We start from the raw sequence: 22,164 nt of genomic DNA on the forward strand, positions 1-22,164 counted from the left end.
TATTCGAGCAAACCCTGGGGGGCCCATCGTCTACAAAACAAACAGCATCATGACAATGACAAAGGCAGCTTAAGGAGAGGGAGGAGTGGGCTGAACACACAGAGACACACCCTTCTCCCCCGTGCCCCTCACTCACATCTTGAGCACCTTCTTACGGATCTCCACCTCCTTGTCGACGGCAGGGTCTTCAAAGAGCTGCACACGGAAGTTACTCTTCCTCAGGGGCGTGTCGCACTGCACACAGTTCCCCGAGCCGCGCACAAACAGCATGTCCACACAGCTCTCACATCTAAGAGGAGACAGAGACACAGACATAGTAAACCAGCCTTTCCCCATACTTGGTCCTCGGGACTATCCAGCTGATTCAAATGATCAAAGCTTAATGAACTGATTATTTGAATAGCTTGTGTAGTGCTAGGGCAAAAAAACAAACGTGCACCCTGGAGTCCCAAGTTTGGGAAACCCTGTGGCAAACACACACATCTGTAGCGGAAACTATATTATATGGAGCATGCATGTCAACTACTGCCTACTGTATGTGCATGTCTAATGCACTTTTCCTTAGCAAAGGCCTGGTGGTATATTTCAATTTTGTCGGTCTGTCGGAGTTATCAGCCTCACAGCACGTGATAATGGCCATCTTGTATTTTTACAGTAGGAATCATGAATGGAATGTTGATTTACACACCACCCCCCACACACGGAAATTAATCTGACACCCCTGCCATTGATTGTCTGCACTGGAAAAAGTTTTTTTTTTTTTTTTTCATTTCAAAGGAACTCATAGTCAGCATGCCACGTTGCATAGAATATACAATCTAGTTCAGCAATGTACCCACAGCTCCTCTCATCACTAAACCATTTCAAATTCCACTGATCCTGAAGTTCCCTGAAAGGCTCTGGGTTCTTTCAACATTGTCAGGATTGTAATCATTTTTTAAATGACCTTGAAAGTGCTCTAGCAATTGACCTAATATGAATTAAATCAAAACAATTGCAAAACAGTTATAGTAGATTTAGGCTAAATTACGTTAGGCTAGAGATGAATACGTCGTAAGGCATTATGAACTGCATCGATAAAGAAAGTCTACCCACATGACTACTATTGTTGCATGATACACAAATCCCATCTCATCAAGTCAATTTAGATCAAAAGGAAAGCATTCCAATGCAGCAGGTTCTATCCTCCACAAACCATCAGGACAACACAGCCGTAGCAACGACCAGAGCCAACTTTGGACCGAGCAACATTTACTAATCAATCACACCTTTGAGCAGGTTGGCGTTTATCCATGAAGACAATGGAAAAGGCCTTAATTCTTCCCTAAGTAGGCGGCAGGAGAGGCGAGCAGGGGGGCTGAATAAACATTTGCACAGTCCACTCTTAAGTCTATGAGAAGCTTTATTCCACTGGAATTCACCTTCTGTAGGCTTCCTACTCCTAGCTGCCCATCTTCAAAAGCAAGCCCCAACATCTGGTTTCCAAATGGCCACATCTAGGGTGACTACTGCAATTTTCACCCCAAAATGTTGTTGCTTATTCAATGTGATGAAATTCTGGAGGAAATCACCTTGTGTCTCCATGTTTGTTTCCAAAGTCACATTGCTTTCAAAACTTCTTTAGAATGCAAGTCCTTCAGGCCAGGTTGCAGTAAACCCTTGTCACCTCATCAGCAAGATTCTCAATTAAAAAGCAGTTATGGGAGAAACTGCAGAAACTACAGGGCTTTGCCTGTTTACATATCAGATATGGATCAATCAAAGCAAACCTGCCAAAAGATAATTAGCACCAAAACACCCTCTAGTATAGAACAGAGCTCACAAAAACATTTGCAAATAGGCCTAGTGTTCAACAACCACTGGATTTAGCACAAAAACATAGATGAAACAAAAGTTATCCTATACGTGGTTGGTCCCCGGGACCATGAGAGAGCCTTCTGATCAAGTGCAGCCCAGTGGGGGCAGATGTTCACTGTGGCCCCAGGCTACAGGAGATGTATAGGCCTGGCCATATGGAGGTAGAAAGGGGAGGGGTGCTGCTTGTTTCCACAGGCCCACAAAGAGCCCATTCATCAGGCAGGGCCAGGAGTGGGGCGTAGCTTGCCCCCTGCCCCATGGACCACACAACAGACCCTCCACAGGGGAAATCCTGTGTAATTCTAGAGCGAAGAGGTGAAGCTATGAGAAGATTGAAGGGAGGAGACTTTCAAAGTGAACTTGCCATCTTTAGGCTAGCCATCTGTATAAGACCCTCTTTCTGATTGTGCCGTTCTCCTGCTTCTGGGCATAAGGGCTTGGGAGAGACCATATGTCTAGCATCATACACACGGTTCCTCTGGCATATGCTCTCTCTCAAGGCTATTCTCACTGCAGCAAAGTGGTGAGTGAGCCCTCCACCACCAGCCCTCACCTGTCCTGTTCAGAGCTCCTGGCTCATATCTCTCCCATCTGCAGCTGTCAGCAGGTCAGGGGGAGGTAAACAGGGGCCTGGCAGGGCAAAAACACCCCCCCCACAACCCAAGGGCCAGTGACATTGCCTGCCTCACCTCCTCCTCTACGGTAGAGAAGGTAAGTACAACACAGCCACATAGGGGCTGGTTCACCCGCTTCTCCCATGAAGCCCTCTCCATGCTCTGGACTGGGCCTAGGCCCAGACAGGAGATCCCTTTGTGTAGTAATCACCTGTAGTAATCATCAAACACTGCTAAGCTGCTGTGACGCCCCTTTCCTGCCTGTGACACCCACCACCTGCAGAGCCACAGCCAGAAAACACTGGGACACTTGATTGGCTCTTAAAACTAAATGGGAAGAGGAATTTCATAAATTACAATGTACCTTATCAAGCATCAGAAAGAGTAAAACTTCCTAAATTAGTTTTCGAATAAACTACAACGATCTGCCCTCTAATGGGTAGGTGACTGACAGACACAAGAACATAGCCTCCACCTGCAGAAGTGTCCCTATCACACCTTCCTCAATCTCTACATACCCACCCTAATGTACCTGGCCCACCGTCATCTGTGCTGTGCCCAGTCCCTGCTTCCAAATGCCAAAGGACATAGGCCCTGCATCATGGTGTGTAGGTAATAAATAACATAAGGCCATTGTTACTGGCGACGGGGACACTAAATGTGCTGCTGTGGGATTTAAATTTAGACACAGGGTGGAGCGGTTACATATAGCGTGTGGGATGGCCTACACCGGAATGGCTTCATAGTGTTGTCAGCAAGACTCTCTCCCCAGTGCAGATAAGACCTTGCCACAGTTTGACAAACCGTCAGTCAGACCAACGGACAGACAGGAAGAAACTGGTCGGCACAGGAAATTTTTGTTTCTTCAATTACATTCAAACATAGACAATGTGTTGATTATGATTCACTATGAAACTTTTGTCAAGTTTAGGCTCTTTTGTGACAGATCAAATTTGGTTCTGGGTTCCAAGATAGAGGAAATATTGTGCATCAACAATAGCACACCAAACCTTGAAATCATGAGTTATCAAATGACCAGCAGTCAGGACAGTCAAAAACAATTACCAATGTGTGTGGTTGCAGTTTCCGAGCAGCACCCAAATAATCTGGTAAACAGTTCTTAAGAGCACCATCAAGGTGAACAGAGCTAGGGAAGGGTGATCCTCTAAATTGCTTTATTGCAAAGTTATTTACATTTTCTCCCAGTGTGACCCTGCGTCCAGATAGAACAGAAGCCCTGAGTTATGAGTGTGCTGACTTGATGATGAAGCACAGCCACTTCCTGATGGTACGGATAATAAACAAACAGGGTCAAGCATATGCTCCAACAGACACCAGCATTTTCCTCACCCACTGTCACTGCATAACAACACCCATAAAAATCAACCCGTCTCCACTCCTTCATCAGGGAGACTGGGAGGATGTCTGGGCTTACAAACTGGGGATGTAATTGAGGACAGCTTTCTTGCTATATTTTTATTTTACTTCCATAGAGACTGAGGCAGTACATCAACCTGAGTTGATAGCTATATGGTTACGTTTCAATATCACATGTTCTTGCAATAAAAATAAACAAGCCAGCGTTGTCTATTTAAGTGATTAATGCCCGAGAAGCCGGTTTTTGGAGGATATATTGGCACGGGTGTTAAGCCAGAGACGAAAACATTTACTTTGTACAACTTGTAATCAAGACACGCTGAGACAAGGGGAAGTGTTTATGTTGCAGATAGAAAGGGATGAAAAACAACAAACATCGTGCACCTAAAAGGTCATAGTCCTTCACTTTCAGCTTTGCTAGCTACATAGTAACGTCAACAGATTAAACTCCACGAGTTGAGTTTGACTAGCTAACGTTACATAGCAGAAGTACTACTAGCTAACATTACATTTTATATCCCTTGTTGTAGTGGTCTGGCTAAATAACATATTTAACGGATTGAAAACCTGCAGCTATATCTGTGAAGCTAGCTCGCTCAGGACACTGCTGGGCTTGCTAGCTAGTTAGCATGAATGGATAACGTTACTCACAGCGTGTGGCCACAAACATTCACCATCAGTTTCAGGGAAGGATTCCTGTATTTCGTTGTCTTGCATCTCGGACACCCTTGGTCGTCCATCTCTACAAAGCACAGAAATGAGAGAAAATAGGGCTAAAATGAACTAGCCCGCTGGCTAATAAGTTAGCAATCTTTCTTGACAGTTCACTCAAGCGGTCAAATGTGTCACCTTCAAATAGTCCCGATAAGAACGTCGCTGGTAAGAACGCTTCCTAGTTAATGGTTCCTCAAAGTGCATCGCACAAAGTGGACAAATGCAACATAGTGATAAATATTGTTATTGTCCAATGATTAAAAGAAAAAACTCACACACACGAACATTTCAGAATTCCACAATGTTTAGACCTACCGGTATTTAAAAAATGTAACTCATTAGCCTAACTTTCATCGGGTCACTTTTTTACATTAATCGAAGGTGGAATTGAAGGCAAAATGTCTTTCTTTCTCTAAAAGGGGCAGTTCATTGTCACATAGCTCAGTTAGTGCAATCAAAAAATAATATGCCATAATGCAGGCAAGATGGATAGTCTTTTCCGTTCCCATAACAAAATCCCAAACACATTCACCTTGTACAGGTAAGCCTCTGAAATACTGTACGTCATGTCTGAGTGACAGATGCAAACCAAACACTCGTCTCTGGATCGTGGTCGCTCCTCCCTGGTATAGCCCGCCGTAGCCAATTGGGTGACTCTCAGACAGACCCCAATGCCCCTTCTTGCTACAGTTCCCGCAGAGTAAAAAACACATTGGAACTAAAGGGGAGAGCTATCCATTTACAGCTGCTGCCAGACATTCGATCGTGTTCGCATGGCGAGGGGGTAACCTGATCGGCTGAAGGCTTGCCGAAACCAGGGAGGAGTGACTTACAAGGAAGGCTTGAAAAATGTCTTCTTCTTCAGGAGAAGTCACAATTTCAAATAACATCAAGAAGGAAAATGTGAAGACGGACAGGCGAGATTGCATCAAGCTTCTAGCGCTGGAAACCGCCGAGTTGTCTATGGAGCGCGCAACTTCGAACACTGATGCAGTCCACAGTGAACTTCTGGTGAGCGCGGCTTCCTCGCTGGCATTCTCCCCGGAGCAAGTGGCGTGTGTCTGCGAGGCTTTGCAGCAGGGAGGCAATGTGGACCGGCTGGCCAGGTTTTTATGGTCCTTACCACAGAGTGACCTGCTACGTGGCAACGAAAGCATCCTGAAAGCCCAAGCTCTTGTCGCTTTTCATCAAGCTCGGTACCAGGAGCTCTACAGTGTTTTGGAGAACCACAACTTCAGTCCATTCAATCACTCCTCGCTGCAAGACCTCTGGTATAAGGCACGGTACACCGAGGCAGAGAAAGCGCGGGGGAGACCCCTGGGCGCCGTGGATAAATATCGCCTGCGGAGAAAGTACCCACTACCCCGGACTATCTGGGACGGGGAAGAGACAGTATACTGTTTCAAAGAGAGGTCCCGCAACGCGCTGAAGGATCTATACAAGCAGAATAGATATCCCTCTCCAGCCGAGAAAAGAAACCTCGCTAAAATCACGGGACTCTCCTTGACGCAGGTCAGCAACTGGTTCAAAAACAGGAGACAGAGGGACAGAAACCCGTCCGAAGCACAATCAAAAAGGTGAGAAAATAATCAGTTTATTGCTTGATTTTACGCAAATGGCACAGTGTGCATAATAGCTTAAGAAATTAAACTCATAAATGCATTACCAGGAGTCATTTTGAGAGATTATTGCTGGCAAGGTCGAGCAGGCTTGCCTTGTATGGTACATGCACACCTGACTGAAGCCTCTGACTATTACATGGTAATCGCTCATAGAGCTTGGTGTGCGAGTTGACAGCGTAAATCATTAACATTATAATATAGGCACAAAAAATTGTGCAGGGTGGCTTACACGCCGCTAATGTTTTGAAATATGAGGCTGTTGCCATCCAGATCAGGTTTCATTTGCGTGTTAGGGCACTAAGAGCATGGACCCCAGTCCAACACAAGCCTACTCTATTCCAAATATAACTTTTATACTCTAAATTGTGTTATAAATAAGTTGCTTTTATAGATGTAGCCTATACATATGAATAGTCTCCGTTCGTGTGTTAGGGTTCACAATTAACTGAATCCAATTCTCACCACGTAAATCACTTTGGCAATTTTCTTTCTCTCTTATCAAACCAGGGGAATTAGAACACCTCCCCTTCATTAGAAAATCCCCCAGACAGAGATATTATTCCCTTCTTTTGATGTTTTTCTTCTCGCGCGCACCTGGTGGAGGTGACCTCTTGCCCACCCTGCAGACATTGGTTGAATCAACGTTGTTTTCACGTCATTTCAACGGAATTACATTGAACCAGCGTGGAATAGACTTTGAATTGAGGTCTGTGCCCAGTGGGTACTCTCTCTCTCACCACAAACTTCCCCAAAATAATGCTATAAATTGATCAAAGGCATTTGCTTGCAATCCACTTCATTCCAGTTTGTGGGGGCCAATAATTATATTGCCACTGACTAAACATTATTGTGCTTTGAGTGACAAAATAAGTGATTATAAGCCTGAGCTAATTTATGGAGAAGATGAATAGGATTTATGCTTCTTCAATAATTGGCATGCAGGCCTCAGGACGATGAAGAATACGTTTCTCTTTAGTTCAGAGAGCACGTCTTTTTTGTAGCAAGTCAAATGCAGCTTTTTCAGTCACTCGCTCATGATGAAAAATACGATTCAGATGGCATTGTTCAATTTCCTAATATTTTACTAACATTATTAACTTAAAAAGTGAAGCTATGTAAACATAAAATAAAAAGACGTTATATGCAAATGACCACATAAGAAAATAAAAATAAAGGTATTTGACCATGTGTTGTCACGCTGCGACCGCTTGCATTTGTCACCCCGGAATTTATTACGCCAAATGGTAGACCTGAATGAGTATAACTAAAGGAGGGCTATAATCCAATTTACTCTCCATGGGGTAAAACGTTTGGTAGTCGACTTTCCTCATTAACGCCATGTTTGAGAGATCTCCATTGATCACCACTGCCCACAAATATTGTGTGCCAATAAAATTATATAGCCTGTGTAATGTGGTTGTAGCATTGTTTTCATAGGCTAAGAGAGTTGAGGTATGGACAAAGTTGCTTTGACATATCAGCCATATTTCTTTGTATGCCAATCATGTCTTTCTATGGTTATTTCGGTTTCAAAATCTGTCTGTCACTCACTCTGTCAGTAGTAAGACTCAACCTGTGCACTCACCAATGACAACAACATAAGTCAAACCAGTAGGACAACTTACTTCGCTGAGCTCAAATCTTCCTCACACAATTCCATCATTAAAGTCTACCAAGAGTTAAGAAGAGGATATATTTTCTTCAGACAGTCCCTGAGCTGCTTTCAATGTCTCGCTCTCTTCTCCCCCCTGCATTTTTTTCCACAGTGAATCTGATGGCAACCACAGCACAGAGGATGAGTCTAGTAAAGGGCAGGGGGAGCTCTCTCCACGCCCCCTCTCCAATTCATCTGACGGGACGATGACCCATGGGGTCCTCCCCCTGCAGACAGGGTCTCTGGACAGTGGTGTAATCATCCAACAGATTGGAGACATCAAGATACCCCCTGGATCCAGCAGCAAGGTGCTCTTCAACGGAGACCTAGTGACAAGTAACCCCTCCACTGTCTTCCATAACGGTGGCTCGTCTTACCTCCAGGCCCCCAGCAACATCCTGTTCAATGGGCTCAACATGGGCATCCAGCCCTTGGCCTTCAACTCCCTGCGGCCCTCTGGGGGGGTCTTGATGGGGGGCTCTGGTGTGGACATGCAGATAGGCCAGGAGAAGGGGCTGGGCGGCTCCAGTGTGGACTACGCCTCCTATTCTGGCTGTGTAAACGGAGCAGAGGTGAAGCTGGAGGGGGTTTACAGCATGGCAGCTCAAAACGGCGGCTCGTCTGTCCTCACTTTCAGCTCGTCTTCAGGGGCGCTCCAGCTGGGCGGTTACAGTCTGGTCCACGTGCCCAGCGGCGTATCCAATGGCGAAGGGACGTCACTGCTCAACAGCAACTTGGGTCTTCCTCCTCTGCAGCTCCCCTCTGACTCCTCATCACTCTCACAAGGTGGGTTGACTTTACCTCATATCTGTCTATGTGGTGGTGTGTGTGTATCAGGGGGTGTTGGGAAAGGCAGAAGACACATTTCCCTTCTAACCAATGGACAACAGTTGTATTTTATTCTATTCTACATTGAAAACAAAAAATCCACATTGAAGTTTTGCTGGTAGCAGTTTCCGAGGTATTGGTGACAACTAATGACTGTTCTATATATAGTATTATAGCATTTTAGGTGCTCTTCCAACTGCTAATAGAGAAAGAGAGAGTGCATTACAGTAACATGGTGGTGGTTGACCCTAACCTTTCAAACATCTAAAATATTAGAGCAACTTAACCCCACTCCCCTTAAAAAAAAATAGAGTCCTGGGTTGAAATGGAAATGGGTGTAGTCACCAGCTTTGTTATGCATTCAATATGTCTGAGCTGTCTTAGCAGATGCGTTTTACTACACTGCAATGAGTTGGGGCTGGATGCAAAGGCCACACACAGACACACACACACATCCATATTTTCTTGTGTGGTGATATATGGTGGTCCTGGAAAATTATAGAGATGAATGGAACACAGGTTCTGAAGTCATCATCAGTCATCATCACTGCACACTCCTGACCTCAGGGGGAGAGAGGAGGATAATCTGTTTAAGACAATCACAGGACTGAAAAAACATACTAACGAGGAGAGAGTCATTACAGCACTTAATTTGACACAAAGCAGAGAACTCATACCAGGACAACAGGAAAGTAAAATCGAAAGAAAAAAGCCTTCTTGTTGGCCCCTAGCAGGCTTTTACAGCAATACGACTCTCCTGGGTCTCACAGGGCCAGCTTCCAAAACCAGGAGTTGTGAGAGAGACACAGCAGAGATTTCAGATGGAATTCTGTTGCAAGTTAGAGTAAGAGTGAGGGACAGTAAGAGTGAAGCCAAAGATTTACAGAACTATGTTATAGTCAAGGAGGAGAGGATGTTCTAGTGGTTCAGAGATTAGAATATAAAGTACTGTTAGATGAAGGAAGTATAAAATGTTTAGTCTAATAATCTGTCATTTGAATATCCCAGGTACAATCCAAATGAACAATGTAGCAGTCAGTTCTTCTAGTGAGGACTCCTACCACCACCAGCACCATCAGGACAAGCTGGCCATGGCCCCCATGCACCCCAGCACAGTGCTCTACAGCATGGGCAACGCTGGACAGACCTCCATCAAGAAGGAGCCCCTGGAGGGGGGTGGAGGGGTGTACTCCTACCACCATGGCCTTCACCTGGACCCCAGTGGGCAGCTCAACTACTCCTCAGATCCACTAACCTCAGAGGAGGTCCCCTCCAGCCGGGGCTCCTCCTCTGACGTAACCACCGTCAGCTCCTCCAGTCCAGAGCCTGAGGTCTACACCAGCCTCACCGTCAGCACCCCTCTGATGGCCCAAACAGACCCTAACGGACACCAACTCCAGCCTGGGGAGTACCTCAGGGGCCACAACCCACAACCTGTCCCCTCCTCACACCTTCTGGGCCCTGGCATGAACAACAACTACATGTCTGTGTCGGAGAGTAAGGTGGACGCTAGTGGCGGTGGGGTGAATGAGATGGTGCGGGTCATGTGTGGGGAAATGGAGCCGGGGGAGGAGAAGGAGCTGGCCAAATTACAGACAGTGCAGATGGACGAGGACATGGTTGACGTTTAACCTGTAACCTATGACCTTTCATACGCACTCATATCTGCCCAAGCAGTGATGTGGTGAATCTTTTTACTCTTTTTTTTACCATTAATTTCCTCTAACTGTTAAATTATTTGCTAATGTTGTGTTCATTTTACCTTACAATAAACTCTATTCAGATACAACCCCCTTGGATTGGCACCATGAAGTCATCCTAATTAAATATTTTAAAATACCCCGATCTTTCCTCTATGCCTTGCAGAAAGGCATGACTAGCTGTTATTTTCGAAGTCCCTTGCATGCATTTGCACCACATTTTAAGTGTGCATTTTTTTTAAGACAACACCTGCTACTTCCTGTTGAGTGGACTTGATCTGCAGAACAGGTGTTGGAATGGCCCTGGTCATGTGACCAGGATGTTCCTCCAAACTAAGTGCATCATCTGGGTGAAACCAAAAGGGTAATTTAGTAGGGGCAGAGGTAGCGTATCTGTGAAAAGGTTCATTAAAACCACTAACGCTGCACTGAAAACCACACATGAAACCACATACGAATAACAGGAAACCACTATGCACAGCAGTTGCGGATTCATGCAATTTAGTCCTTCAATAAGAAATTAATGTACATTTCTGCCTCGTAAAATGTCAGACTTCAAATGGGTGGCAGGTTGCCTCAAGGTTAGAGCGTTGGGCAAATAACCGATCCGGTTCGAATCCTGGGGCTGACAATGTGAAAATTCTGTCTCTATGCCTTTGAGCAAGGCACTTAACCCCAGGGGCGCTGAACAATGGTGACCCTGGTCGTGACCCCACTCCCTGTGGGTGTCTCTGGGAAGTTGGGATATGCAAGAACCACATTTCCATTACACACACGTGTAACAGGACAAATATAAGACCCCCCCCCCAAATTATTATTATTATTCACTGACCTCTCCCAATTTGCACTATAGCATCAAAACATAAGATTGTAGCTTCAAAGAACATACTTTGTCCTCTGGGGGAAACATTAGCAAATCAATACTGTGACATTTGTTATAATGTGTAAAACATATTTCAAGCTTCATATATTTCAAGCTTCAACCATTATTGGAGACAGGGTGGGGGCCTAAAAGGGCTGTTACACAGTCCAGTCTGTGTCTAAATGAACATAGTAAAACCTCTATATGCTGTTTGGCAACAGTATGTCCCATCATTAATTTCTAAATGTCTCCTAAACTGTCTCTGTGAAAAAATACATCCAAAATATTTTTCTACAAAGTAAGACCGGTGTGCCTGTTCGTGTGTTTGTATGAGAAACTGGGAGGGGGGTATTGTGTTTGATGGAGGAGAACCACATGCAGTCTGATGTGTTTTATATGGAGAGGGATTTCTATTGTGTCCCTTTGCATGGCAAACTGAGTTAACAATATTAGAATGTCTTAATACTAGTGCCTTTTAATTGTTATTTGTAAAAACGATTGACTGTGGCTAACACGTTCTCTACACTTTATGATTGATGTGTAGGTGCAGAGTGTGACACATGCAATGCATTAATGGGTTTCTGATAAAGCTTAGCTATTCCACCTTGGGTAATTTCCTGGTTTTGTCAGATAGGGGCATAAGGAAGACATATCCTGTTATATTAATGTAGATAGTAAGTGGACATCATCAGTCAACAAATACATGTGGAGCACACAGACACACAACACAAAACCATTATATGCCATGACCAGCAGATGTCATTTACACATAACAGTAAAACACAGATCCATGTACATAGAGTGGCCCGTACATTTTTTTTTGTCAGGTTCCATGACCTAAACCCCCATTCAGAGTAGTGCTATGAACAGACTGCAAACTGACATAAAGATGACATTACAGAACAATTTTGTCTACTTGCTCTGATGTCACATACCAAAAATGAGCCATAGGCATATGGTATAAAGAGATCGTTTTTTATTTGATCTTGAACTGTACATTTGTAATCTCAAATGATCTGGATGTATTTTTTAAAATCTACATACTTCATTAAAAGTTTATATTTATAAAAATATAAAACTGTTACACTTTTTTCAATTTTTTTCTCGATTCATTTTTGATTAAACATGTGAGTTGGGTTCGTGTTTAATGTTATGTCTACAGTGGACCTAAATTCTCGAGACAGGAAGCATATATCTTCTATATATTTAAAAGACTTAAAAAGCCAAACTCTGTGAGGATAGGGGTATAACAGTCGTGCCCTAATCCAACAAGCCTACAACCTCGCTCTGCAAACCTGCAGTGATCATTTGCACATGCCTGGCAACCTGGAGTTCATTAGCCCTCCTTTTCTCATCTCAGCCCCCGTAATTCAAATAAACAGCAATGAGATTTCCAGAGGTACTGCTCTTAGGGGTGGGGGGTCTACAGCTCCAAAACACCCTGTCCCAGGGCCCTCTCCCTGGGCTAACCCAGAACAAGCCCTGCCTGGCTCACTCAGCCAACCCACAAGTGGACGAATGAGTCTGAAGTGCTGTCACTCACAAGCACTGTGTGTCTGCACAGAGAAAGCCTGAACTGCTCACATGGCTTAGGGGGATTTTACATGATCTTCCACCCAATTCTGATTCACTCCATCGGATCCCAAGTAAGGCTAAGTAAGATGGTGGTGGTGGGGGGTTGTGGATGGGTAGATGGGCAAATTATAGTGGTTTAGAGACCGAACTATTGACCTTATGCTCTTTGTGGATCCTTTTTATGGGTTCTATGCAGATGACCCAAATAAACAGAAGGTGTTTGTCTCTGCTCACTCAATGGTGATGAGGCCCGGACAGAGACGGGGGAGAGAGTGGGAGAAAAGGAGCTGGAGAGGCAGGTTGCTGGTGTATGGTTACCTGTGCACAGGTGACCTTGCCACAGGCATTGGATTAGCTGATTGTTAGGTATCAGGTAACGCCTCCTGTAATATTGAAGAAGGCTTTGTTGAAGCCCTGAACAATGTCCCATTGGCAATGGGAGCCCATGTTCTGTTGGTCTCACGGGGTGGGGCCCCCAGAAAGCTTGAAATTGCACATTTTTATTGTGCCTGTAGAATAGGAAAAAAATGAACACCACACTCAGTCCATTTTATGGAAGACTAATCATTATTTTGAAGAACATGTCACATCTGTTTGTAATATTGCTATTTTATTTTAATTACAGTAGCCTACAAGGCAACCTTGTTAGATGTATTGCATATTTTATTTTTCCATAAATATTTCACTTTTAAAATTACACACTTGTTTGTATAAAATGCATCCAGCAACGATCAAGTACACTCCAATCCAACGACATAATGTTACCAAAAAGTAGAAGAAAAAATATGTAGGCCTATCATTTTTTCCGCAATTTAAAACGTGCACTGTAAAACATGCAAGGGCGAACAGTAAAAGAAGGGAAACCCCCCAGAACCGAGGCCTTATTAAAAACGGTGACCTCTGATCTCTTGGATAGTTTCAAAGATGACATTTAATGCGGTGCAGCAGACTGCAAGCCATATGTAACATGACCTGGGGAGCGCGGTACTGCGCTGATCCACGTCCCACTCACTAATGAGAGGCCAGGGGTCGCTGGGTGCCGCACAGCTCCAACAGACCCACCACCAATACTTTCCCCACTGAGATTCATTTGTTGATTCCGAAAGAGAGAAGTAAATAAATGAAAGTAAAGTTAGTAAATATATGTAAAATGATGCATCATTGGTGAAAACGGGCATTCTACGGCGTTTACGATGTGAGATGTGTCTGTGCGTAAAATCCATTGGGAATGACAGAGGTTAGGCTAGTTGTTTTCACCATCAAAACGACAACGCAGTTTTTAACTTCGACTTCAGATAATAGAGTTATCAGGCGTGAGAAAATATCTGCACATGTTCAGTCCATCATCCACAATCAAAGAGAAGGGGAAAGGTGCGACCTGGGGCGATTTAATGGTCGGTTCTGCACTATAAGGGCAACGAATAACATATGCGTGAAAACGGTCCAAACGTGCACTAGTAAACGTCCCCTGATTACACGTGCCCGTGTGTTTCCATCCATCTCTATACCTCTCTCTTTCTCCCCCTCACTCACTCACACACACACACACACACACGTTGTTCGCCACTGAACAGTAATATGTTGAGAGAGAGGCAACAGCTGGGAGGCCGCATCATCTCCACACCACACGGGTCAGATGGTATTTCCCAGAGAAACACACCACTTTGTAACAGGAGCGACGCAGATAAGACTCATATGACTATTGAGGAGTTAGACTTCGTCTCAAAGCCATTAAAGCATGACAGCTTCTTTCGCCATGCCGAATGTCACCTGCCCAATATATGTTTTATTAGTTGTGTTTCCAACACTCACAGACATTTTAAATTCATTTAAAATATAATTTAGCACATTGACACTGAAGATAAGCTACTCTCCAAGTAGCCTAATTCAACGGGGGCTTCGTTTTAGGCATTGTGAATATATCACATCTTGATCTGTGCATAAGGCAATTGGATTGTCGTTTATAAGCTGGCGCCCCCTCCCTGCCAATAACCTTACACGTTGTCTGAAACCAATGGTTTCAAATGGTTTAGAAAATAAGGACAACACGACAAAATATTGTGGTTATTTTAATACATAGAACTCGTACAGGCCTACGGTTTAAGCCTCTTAATCGAATTATATTTTAACAAGTGTGTTTACTGACCTGCTGTATAATAACATTTTGTAGCCTATGCGCTGGCCCTGCGAGGAAAGTGAGCCGTAATGATTTTGATTGGGGGTGACCGCAGTGCTCTTATAAAATGCCTAATTTTCTAACACGATAGGATCCTATGTTACGATGATAATTGCGGCTGCAATTTGATTTGCTCATTCATGTCAACGGTTGTGTTTTGAGAAAGCAGTAACTAATTCGGAGTATTGCACTAAAAGTGATGAATTAGGCTTGTATTTTTACTATATAGGCCCTATGTAGGGCTGAGCCTATAGGCCATTACAAACTAACAGAATATAAATCAAATCCAAGTCGTGGTAATTAATGAATCACATATTTTCGTCACAGGTGAGTGAGTTAAATGATCAATTATATATTTAAAAAATAACAATAATACAAGATTGTCGTTTATACAGACACGACATTTGCCTAAGCCTATATTGGGTTATAAAAATATAGACAATCTAAAACAGATTTGAGGTAACCTAAAAAAAAGACATGTTTGTTGAAGAATGCTTGTTGCATACTTTGCATAGGTTGAATATATATAGGCCTATGCAACGAATTGTACGGGGTGGCAAATATTATAGGCCCACTTTTTAATTGAAAAACGTTTTACAGCAATTATTAGGCCTGGGCTATAGGTCTATGTCTCGAAATATTTAGATTTATCCAAGTAGATTGGATATCTTAAGGAAAGCCACTGGACTACATACATTCCATATTTTTTAGCCAATATGAACAGTATCAGCATTGTTCCATTCAACAGCTGAAATAGCAGTTTTGATTTAGCGAAACCCATCTGCTAGCCTATTGTTTGTGTTAAGCCGGCTTTGCTGGATTTTCATGATTTTACTCTCTCCCCTTTTAATGAAGAAAAAGCTTCACTCACAAAACGCCACATATAGACGGTTTGATATGAAATATGGTGACGTTTTTATGAAGTGGTTTATGTTTTTGTGGCTCGGTTTCTTTGTCCCTCTCGTTGTGTGCAGAGACGTGGCCAGTCGTCATCGTTTCTCATGGGCATTGGAGGGGTGTCCACATCTTGAAATAATTACGACCTGAGATCGAGCACGTCCCCCTGGCTTCTCCGGTTAAAGGAGGAGGCGCGGCGCAATGTGGTAGAGATATTAGAGAAACCTGCGAGTGGCTCATTTGCTGGTGCATGGGGTTAGGGAACTGAGCGGAGCGCACCCCATAGGTAGGCCTAATGTCGAGGACCGGCAGGCCAACCGCACATTATGCACCTTTTTTTAAATGCAAAATGATGGGACCTTTGTTTTCGATTGTAGCCTATCCCACATTAATTCATAACTTATTGTACTGTCTGATTTGCATGGCAGAATGCACATCTCTTAACCGACGTTAGGGCTACTTGGGATGCTTGTTTGATTTTGTTTCCTTTATAATCAGTACAACTGGGAAGGTCGAGTAATTATATCTGGCCATAAATTCATCAGGAGACAGTTATGTTGAGATCATAAAACGTTCTCAGCAAAGCTTTGAGTCTTAAACTTCATTCATTGCATACCGTTGTTAATTAGATTGTATGATGGAAGGTTCATTTACAAAAAGTGCACCTAAGTCAATATTATAATCTTTATGGCAATAGGCATTATTTCCAGACTGATGAAGCACGAGGTTAGCCTACAGTTTGTTTTTGCAGGTGTCTGCGACCACAAAAACCATTGATAAAACCAACGCTCGATTAAACCTTAACTGGCAGTGGTGTATGGAATACCAAATATGTTACCAGTAAATTAGACTATATTTCATTAGCAATATCACATATTGGTTAAATATGTAGCCTAAAGGACAGCAGAAATAATATTGGCTGCCCTCGAAATGCTCCTTTCAGGTGTCTAGTTCTCAACGTGTGGCCCGAGAGTCACGTTGCAAAACCTGGGAAAGATAGGAATTTGATCTATCCTTCAAAATAACGACTCAACGACCAAGAGCCTGTGACTCACATCACTAATGTACTAATGGATAGGTGTTGTGTTTCACGCCAAAACATTGAGGACAGCAGGGGAAAGACGATTTCCAAGAAAATAACCTTGGGAGAGCCCGGAATATAAATGTACATAATTTCCTAGAAATATAAAGTTTTCACACCATAATAAATTAACAATTAGTGCAATATAGTAGGCCAGTCTAAAATTGACTAATGCGAATTGAAACGAAACCACATTAAAAAAACAGATATAACAGAATATCCTAATGATTACATATAATAATATATATATGAACCTAATGATGTAGGCAAGGCTTTTGGAAATTGAAAGAATTAGACAAGTTGCAAAAAAACTCAAATACATAAATTATCAATGTACATTTCCATCAATGTGCTAACACATTTTTAGGTTCAGCCAGTCAGGTAGGCCTATGCATTGGTGCATAGAGAGGAGTCGAGTCACACCAGTAAAATATAATGCAATAGCCTACTTTAATACTGATGTACAAACTGAATAGCATAACGTTGGGTTTATTAGGGCTATTATTTGGACGTTAAATAAAAGGAGAGGAAATCTATTCCATAATCTATACCACATTATTATTTTTGGAGAATGTCCGTTGTAAACTCAGTGAAATAACGTGTAAGAAGGCTACTATTCTACATTATAAGGTATAGGCCTATAGGTTTCTTTAATCAATAGATCATCATGCAATATTTACATACAGAGGCCTTTCAAATAACTATCCTAAGTTATTTTTGAAATCGGATAGCATTGGTGCTTTAAACCCATGCCAGTTGATTTACAATATCTTTACAATTTTGCACCCTACTGGGCATAGATGCCATTTCAACGTCTAGGTATTATGTACATTTTGGCTGTTTTCAACTAACGCGAATTCAACTTGAAATCAACAAAAAACGTTCACCATGTCATTGGATCTAAGTTAAAATGTCTGTAAATTGATAAGTCCAATAAGTGTTCCACGTTGATTCAACGTCATCACAATGATTTTTGGGGTTAAATGACATAGAAACAACGTTGGTTCAACCAGTTTTTGCCCAGTGGGATGTTTCTTTACCTTTCTTTCCTATCTGAAAGCCCCAACCTTTGTGGCAGGCACTCATGACACGTATAACTAGTATAAGAAGTTCTAAAATTATATCACCTCATAAAATAAACTACTTGTAATTAATAGACTATGAAAATAGCAGGGAATTACACAATCTGCGTGCTATGAACGCGAATGCAAGATGAGGGGGGTTGACAGTGACAATAATGAATCATGCATGGTGATGCAATAAATTACTTCAGCTATATCCATCGATCTCTTACTTAACTTCAAGCCCTGTCTGAAACTCTCAAAAAACATGGCGAGGACATGATAAAAATGCCCTTTAAGCGGTCTGTAATAATTGATTAGCATTTAGGTACCTCTGCTCCCTCCGCTAACGCTGGAGAGGAGTACAGGGTGGTGGGGGTGGGGGGGAGGGCTCCAATTTCAGCCCCTGACGTATTCCCTCCAGGGAGGAAACGGAGCTGCAAACTCAGTTCTGCTCGGCTGCCAGGGTATAGGGCAGTGGAAGAGCCAATCAACGAATCGCGCAGCGCTCTCTTTAAGCCTGACATATCTCCAACAGGAACAAATTGTCCCAACAATCAACATCCGAATCTCCCGTGCGCATCAGGGGTTGAGTGGATATTGCCCGGGCGGATTGTACAGGGTTCTGGAACACAATAACAGCGAAGAATATTTTGACTCTCATCATCCTTCTGGATTGGATCATGTCAATACTACCTTCGTTTGGGTTTACCCAGGAGCAAGTAGCCTGCGTCTGCGAGGTCCTGCAACAAGGAGGGAATCTGGAGAGGCTCGGTCGTTTTCTCTGGTCTCTCCCAGCGTGTGACCACCTCCACAAGAATGAAAGTGTACTGAAAGCAAAGGCGGTGGTCGCCTTCCACCGAGGGAACTTCAGAGAGCTATATAAGATCCTGGAGAGCCACCAGTTTTCCCCGCACAACCATCCCAAGCTGCAGCAGCTGTGGCTGAAAGCGCACTACGTGGAGGCGGAGAAATTGCGCGGCCGACCGCTTGGAGCCGTGGGGAAGTATAGGGTCCGCAGGAAATTCCCTCTGCCCCGCACGATCTGGGACGGCGAGGAGACCAGTTATTGCTTTAAGGAGAAGTCAAGGGGTGTTCTGAGAGAGTGGTACACGCATAACCCCTATCCCTCCCCGCGAGAGAAAAGGGAGCTGGCCGAGGCCACGGGACTGACCACTACGCAGGTCAGCAATTGGTTCAAAAACAGACGCCAGAGAGACAGAGCCGCAGAAGCTAAAGAAAGGTATGCTTAGATCAAAAAGTAAAATGTTGCCATATAGGCTTATAAGTTAATAGTATAATATAATAAACGGAACATCATCACATGCGTAATCTCCCAGGTTGAATTTCGTTGAATAAACTCCCAACTTTCTAATTCATTTCCAGTGACATGTCCTTATGCTGCTTTTTAGATGGCCCAAATAATATTACTAAGTAAATGTATGCTGAATGATTTGTCCATTGTAAGTTAGAATTTATCCACAGTAAATTACATTTCCAACATTTAGTGTGATAACCCTAAACAAAGCCTATGGCCTGCAAACATTTGAAATGGAACTAATGACAGCCTATTGACTATCATTATTTCGATAGTGTTCTAAACATTTCTGGCATCTGAAGAAGTTATAGCTACTAAGATAATGTTACATATACAATTGGAGCTACAGGTCACGCGTTTAGTCGTCAATATATGGAATCAGTATGATAAAATATATTATTCTAATGGAATAATGAAAAATATGTGACCAAAAGTTTACATTTTGCAATTGAAATGTACAAATAATTCAAACGGATTTAATATTTTCTAAATTGCTTTCTCCTAAAGTTTAAATCAATATTGGATTGGATTGTTGTTGTCTTATTATTGAAATGTATGGCTTGTTTTTAGGCTATACGACTATAGATTCTGTAAACCTGTGTCCAAAAGGCCTTCATCACTAATTTTGACATATCTTCCCTTCTCAGAGAGAACAGCGAAAACAATAACTCCGGCAACAACAAACAGAACCAGCTGTCTCCCCTCGACGGCGGCAAGTCGCTCATGTCCAGCTCGGAAGATGAGTTCTCTCCACCACAAAGCCCTGATCAGAACTCTTTGCTTTTGCTCCAGGGAAATATGAGTCACCCCGGCGTCTCCTCTTACCCTATGACCGGCCTCGGTGGCGCACAGCCGCTGCATGGAATGCACGGACACCCGCACCAACTCCAAGACTCGTTGCTGGGACCTCTAACGTCGAGCCTTGTGGATCTAGGCTCCTAAAGGCAAACTGATACTATCTTTGAAAAGACTGATAACTCTACCAGATTGAATAGGCCTACATATATGAAATTAAACTGTGGTAACTTATAACTAGACTGACTTTTGTCTGTCGTTAAATTTGGTTACAACTATAACGCAATTCCTTTATGCGCTTATCCGATTTAGGAGGTACCCTCCTGCCCGTCAATATACAACCAACCCCCTTTACGAACTCTTAAATCAACGAGACACTTAAACTGGACTGCCCTTTGCTTAATTTATGATATTTTTGTTCGGATTAAATGTATAGCAACTTCCTGCTATGGAAACTAAGAAACAACGTTTTCATTAGAATCATAATAATGAGTTTCCAATAAAACAAAAAAGACGTCACATTTGTTTCATGTGTGTTATTTGTATATCCACTCAATAAAATAAATAGTATTATATATTCATATACTATATATGAATTCATTCCTCAAATATATTTAGGGCATGCAAAAAATATGGGCTAAAATAAACCAAAACATATTGGTTAGGCTTTCTTCCATTTTGTAGCCTTGATGCCTCTACAGTTACGCACAGCCATGGCAGGAAACAATAAAAAATAATATATGTTAAACTTTTGTAGACGGAGTTATTCGAAAAGCAAATGCTGTTACTTAGGCGTCAATGTCACTTGTCACTGATCACTGACTACATGAGTGAGATAGTGAGGAATTGGTATGTGTCACTCTGGATGAAGTTCTCTGTTCAACTCTCCGCACCAAAACTACATATTTCATATTTCGTGGAAATTGTTGCTTTAATTTTCACTCAATGTCGTGGGATTTCAGAGATGCTAAAGGCGTTGAAACCAAACACATGAGCAATCCAGAATAACTAACGTTAGAAAACATCCGGATTGGGAACGTCTAAAATGTGGGCCCAAAATCTCATCGGTAAAAAGGGCCATGACATGAGGTATGCACAACAGAGCAGTTTTGTTGAGGATATTTAAAGCCATGTTTTGCCTAAGGCGAAGCCTAGTTCTCGCCCGTGGTCCATGAGCGCTGCGGATCATTACGTCTGTGTTGCCGTGTTTACTTTGCTCTCTCCAGGTGTTTGTTCTGTCGGTTCTGGGCCACGGGAAAGCCACACCATCTGTGAAAGGCGCGCTCACGCGATGATCTTACATGAATCTGTGGCCTATTAAGAAGAACAAATACATGTATATTTTTGTAATATTTCATTCTTACACAGATATGTTCAACATCATGCACAAATGTTAGAATTACAATACAATTACTATTGAACCCTGGTATAACCCTGGTATCACTCTTGTTATAGTCTAAATGTCCTACAATAATTGTGGAAATTGAATGGTTAATTATAACACCACCATCACCAACAAGAATAACAACAGTAGCTTAATATGAATTTTGTTGTTGTTATTAGTTATTAGCATACTACTATATTTGTCTAACAATAATACTAATAATGTACTAATAATAACACTACTAGAATAATATTAAGAATTATTGCTGCAAGGCTGATTTGTATAGGGTATTACTAGGGCCTAAAGTAGCGTGAGTTAGCCCATATGGCAATCGTCAATGGACAATAACATTTATAGCCTACTGCCTGAACCAAATATCTGCTCATATTTTGAAACTGATTTTCTCACTTGCACTAGAAAAGATTCTGGTAACCTCTTCCGTCCCCCACCCCCTACCCATTCGGCTTATGTCAGGGTGAATTGTTTTGAACATAGAGCACCAAGGATTTCCTGAGCCTAATCTGAACCAGTTGTTGCTAGCTTTAGAGCCTGATTGTGAAGATTGCAGGTCTATGCCCCTCTGTAGCATGAGGAACCCTGGCCCTGGGCAGTCTGCATCCCGGAGGAAGTTGTCATTTGGGACTGTTTC

The 22,164-nt window shown here is 42.8% G+C and overlaps 3 protein-coding genes across 4 annotated transcripts in view; 2 read left to right on the forward strand and 1 right to left on the reverse strand.

Annotated features, from left to right (window-relative positions):
• mnat1 (MNAT1 component of CDK activating kinase) overlaps positions 1–4,834 on the reverse strand; it is a 57,308-nt gene extending 52,474 nt beyond the window's left edge. Inside the window, exons 1-3 of one of the 2 annotated variants that reach the window (XM_035752173.2) lie at positions 4,698–4,834; positions 4,500–4,590; positions 137–289 (exon numbers count right to left, since the gene is read on the reverse strand). In XM_035752173.2, the coding sequence (XP_035608066.1) occupies positions 137–289; positions 4,500–4,588 (242 nt within the window). In that variant the 5' untranslated portion in view covers positions 4,589–4,590; positions 4,698–4,834. The other variant, XM_035752172.1, reaches the window with a different exon arrangement.
• A 438-nt stretch (positions 4,835–5,272) lies between these two features.
• On the forward strand, positions 5,273–12,863 carry six4a (SIX homeobox 4a). The gene is made up of 3 exons (XM_035752168.2): positions 5,273–6,139; positions 7,951–8,624; positions 9,675–12,863. Exons 1-3 carry the CDS (start codon positions 5,412–5,414, stop codon positions 10,295–10,297), a joined length of 2,025 nt encoding a protein of 674 aa, XP_035608061.1. The 5' UTR covers positions 5,273–5,411; the 3' UTR covers positions 10,298–12,863.
• Positions 12,864–18,482: 5,619 nt separating this feature from the next.
• six1a (SIX homeobox 1a) lies at positions 18,483–20,650 on the forward strand. Its single transcript, XM_035752174.2, has 2 exons — positions 18,483–19,261; positions 19,984–20,650. Exons 1-2 carry the CDS (start codon positions 18,702–18,704, stop codon positions 20,276–20,278), a joined length of 855 nt encoding a protein of 284 aa, XP_035608067.1. The 5' UTR covers positions 18,483–18,701; the 3' UTR covers positions 20,279–20,650.
• Positions 20,651–22,164: the final 1,514 nt, after the last annotated feature.

Source organism: Oncorhynchus keta, chromosome 35, assembly GCF_023373465.1.
Source record: "Oncorhynchus keta strain PuntledgeMale-10-30-2019 chromosome 35, Oket_V2, whole genome shotgun sequence".
NCBI lineage: Eukaryota > Metazoa > Chordata > Actinopteri > Salmoniformes > Salmonidae > Oncorhynchus > Oncorhynchus keta.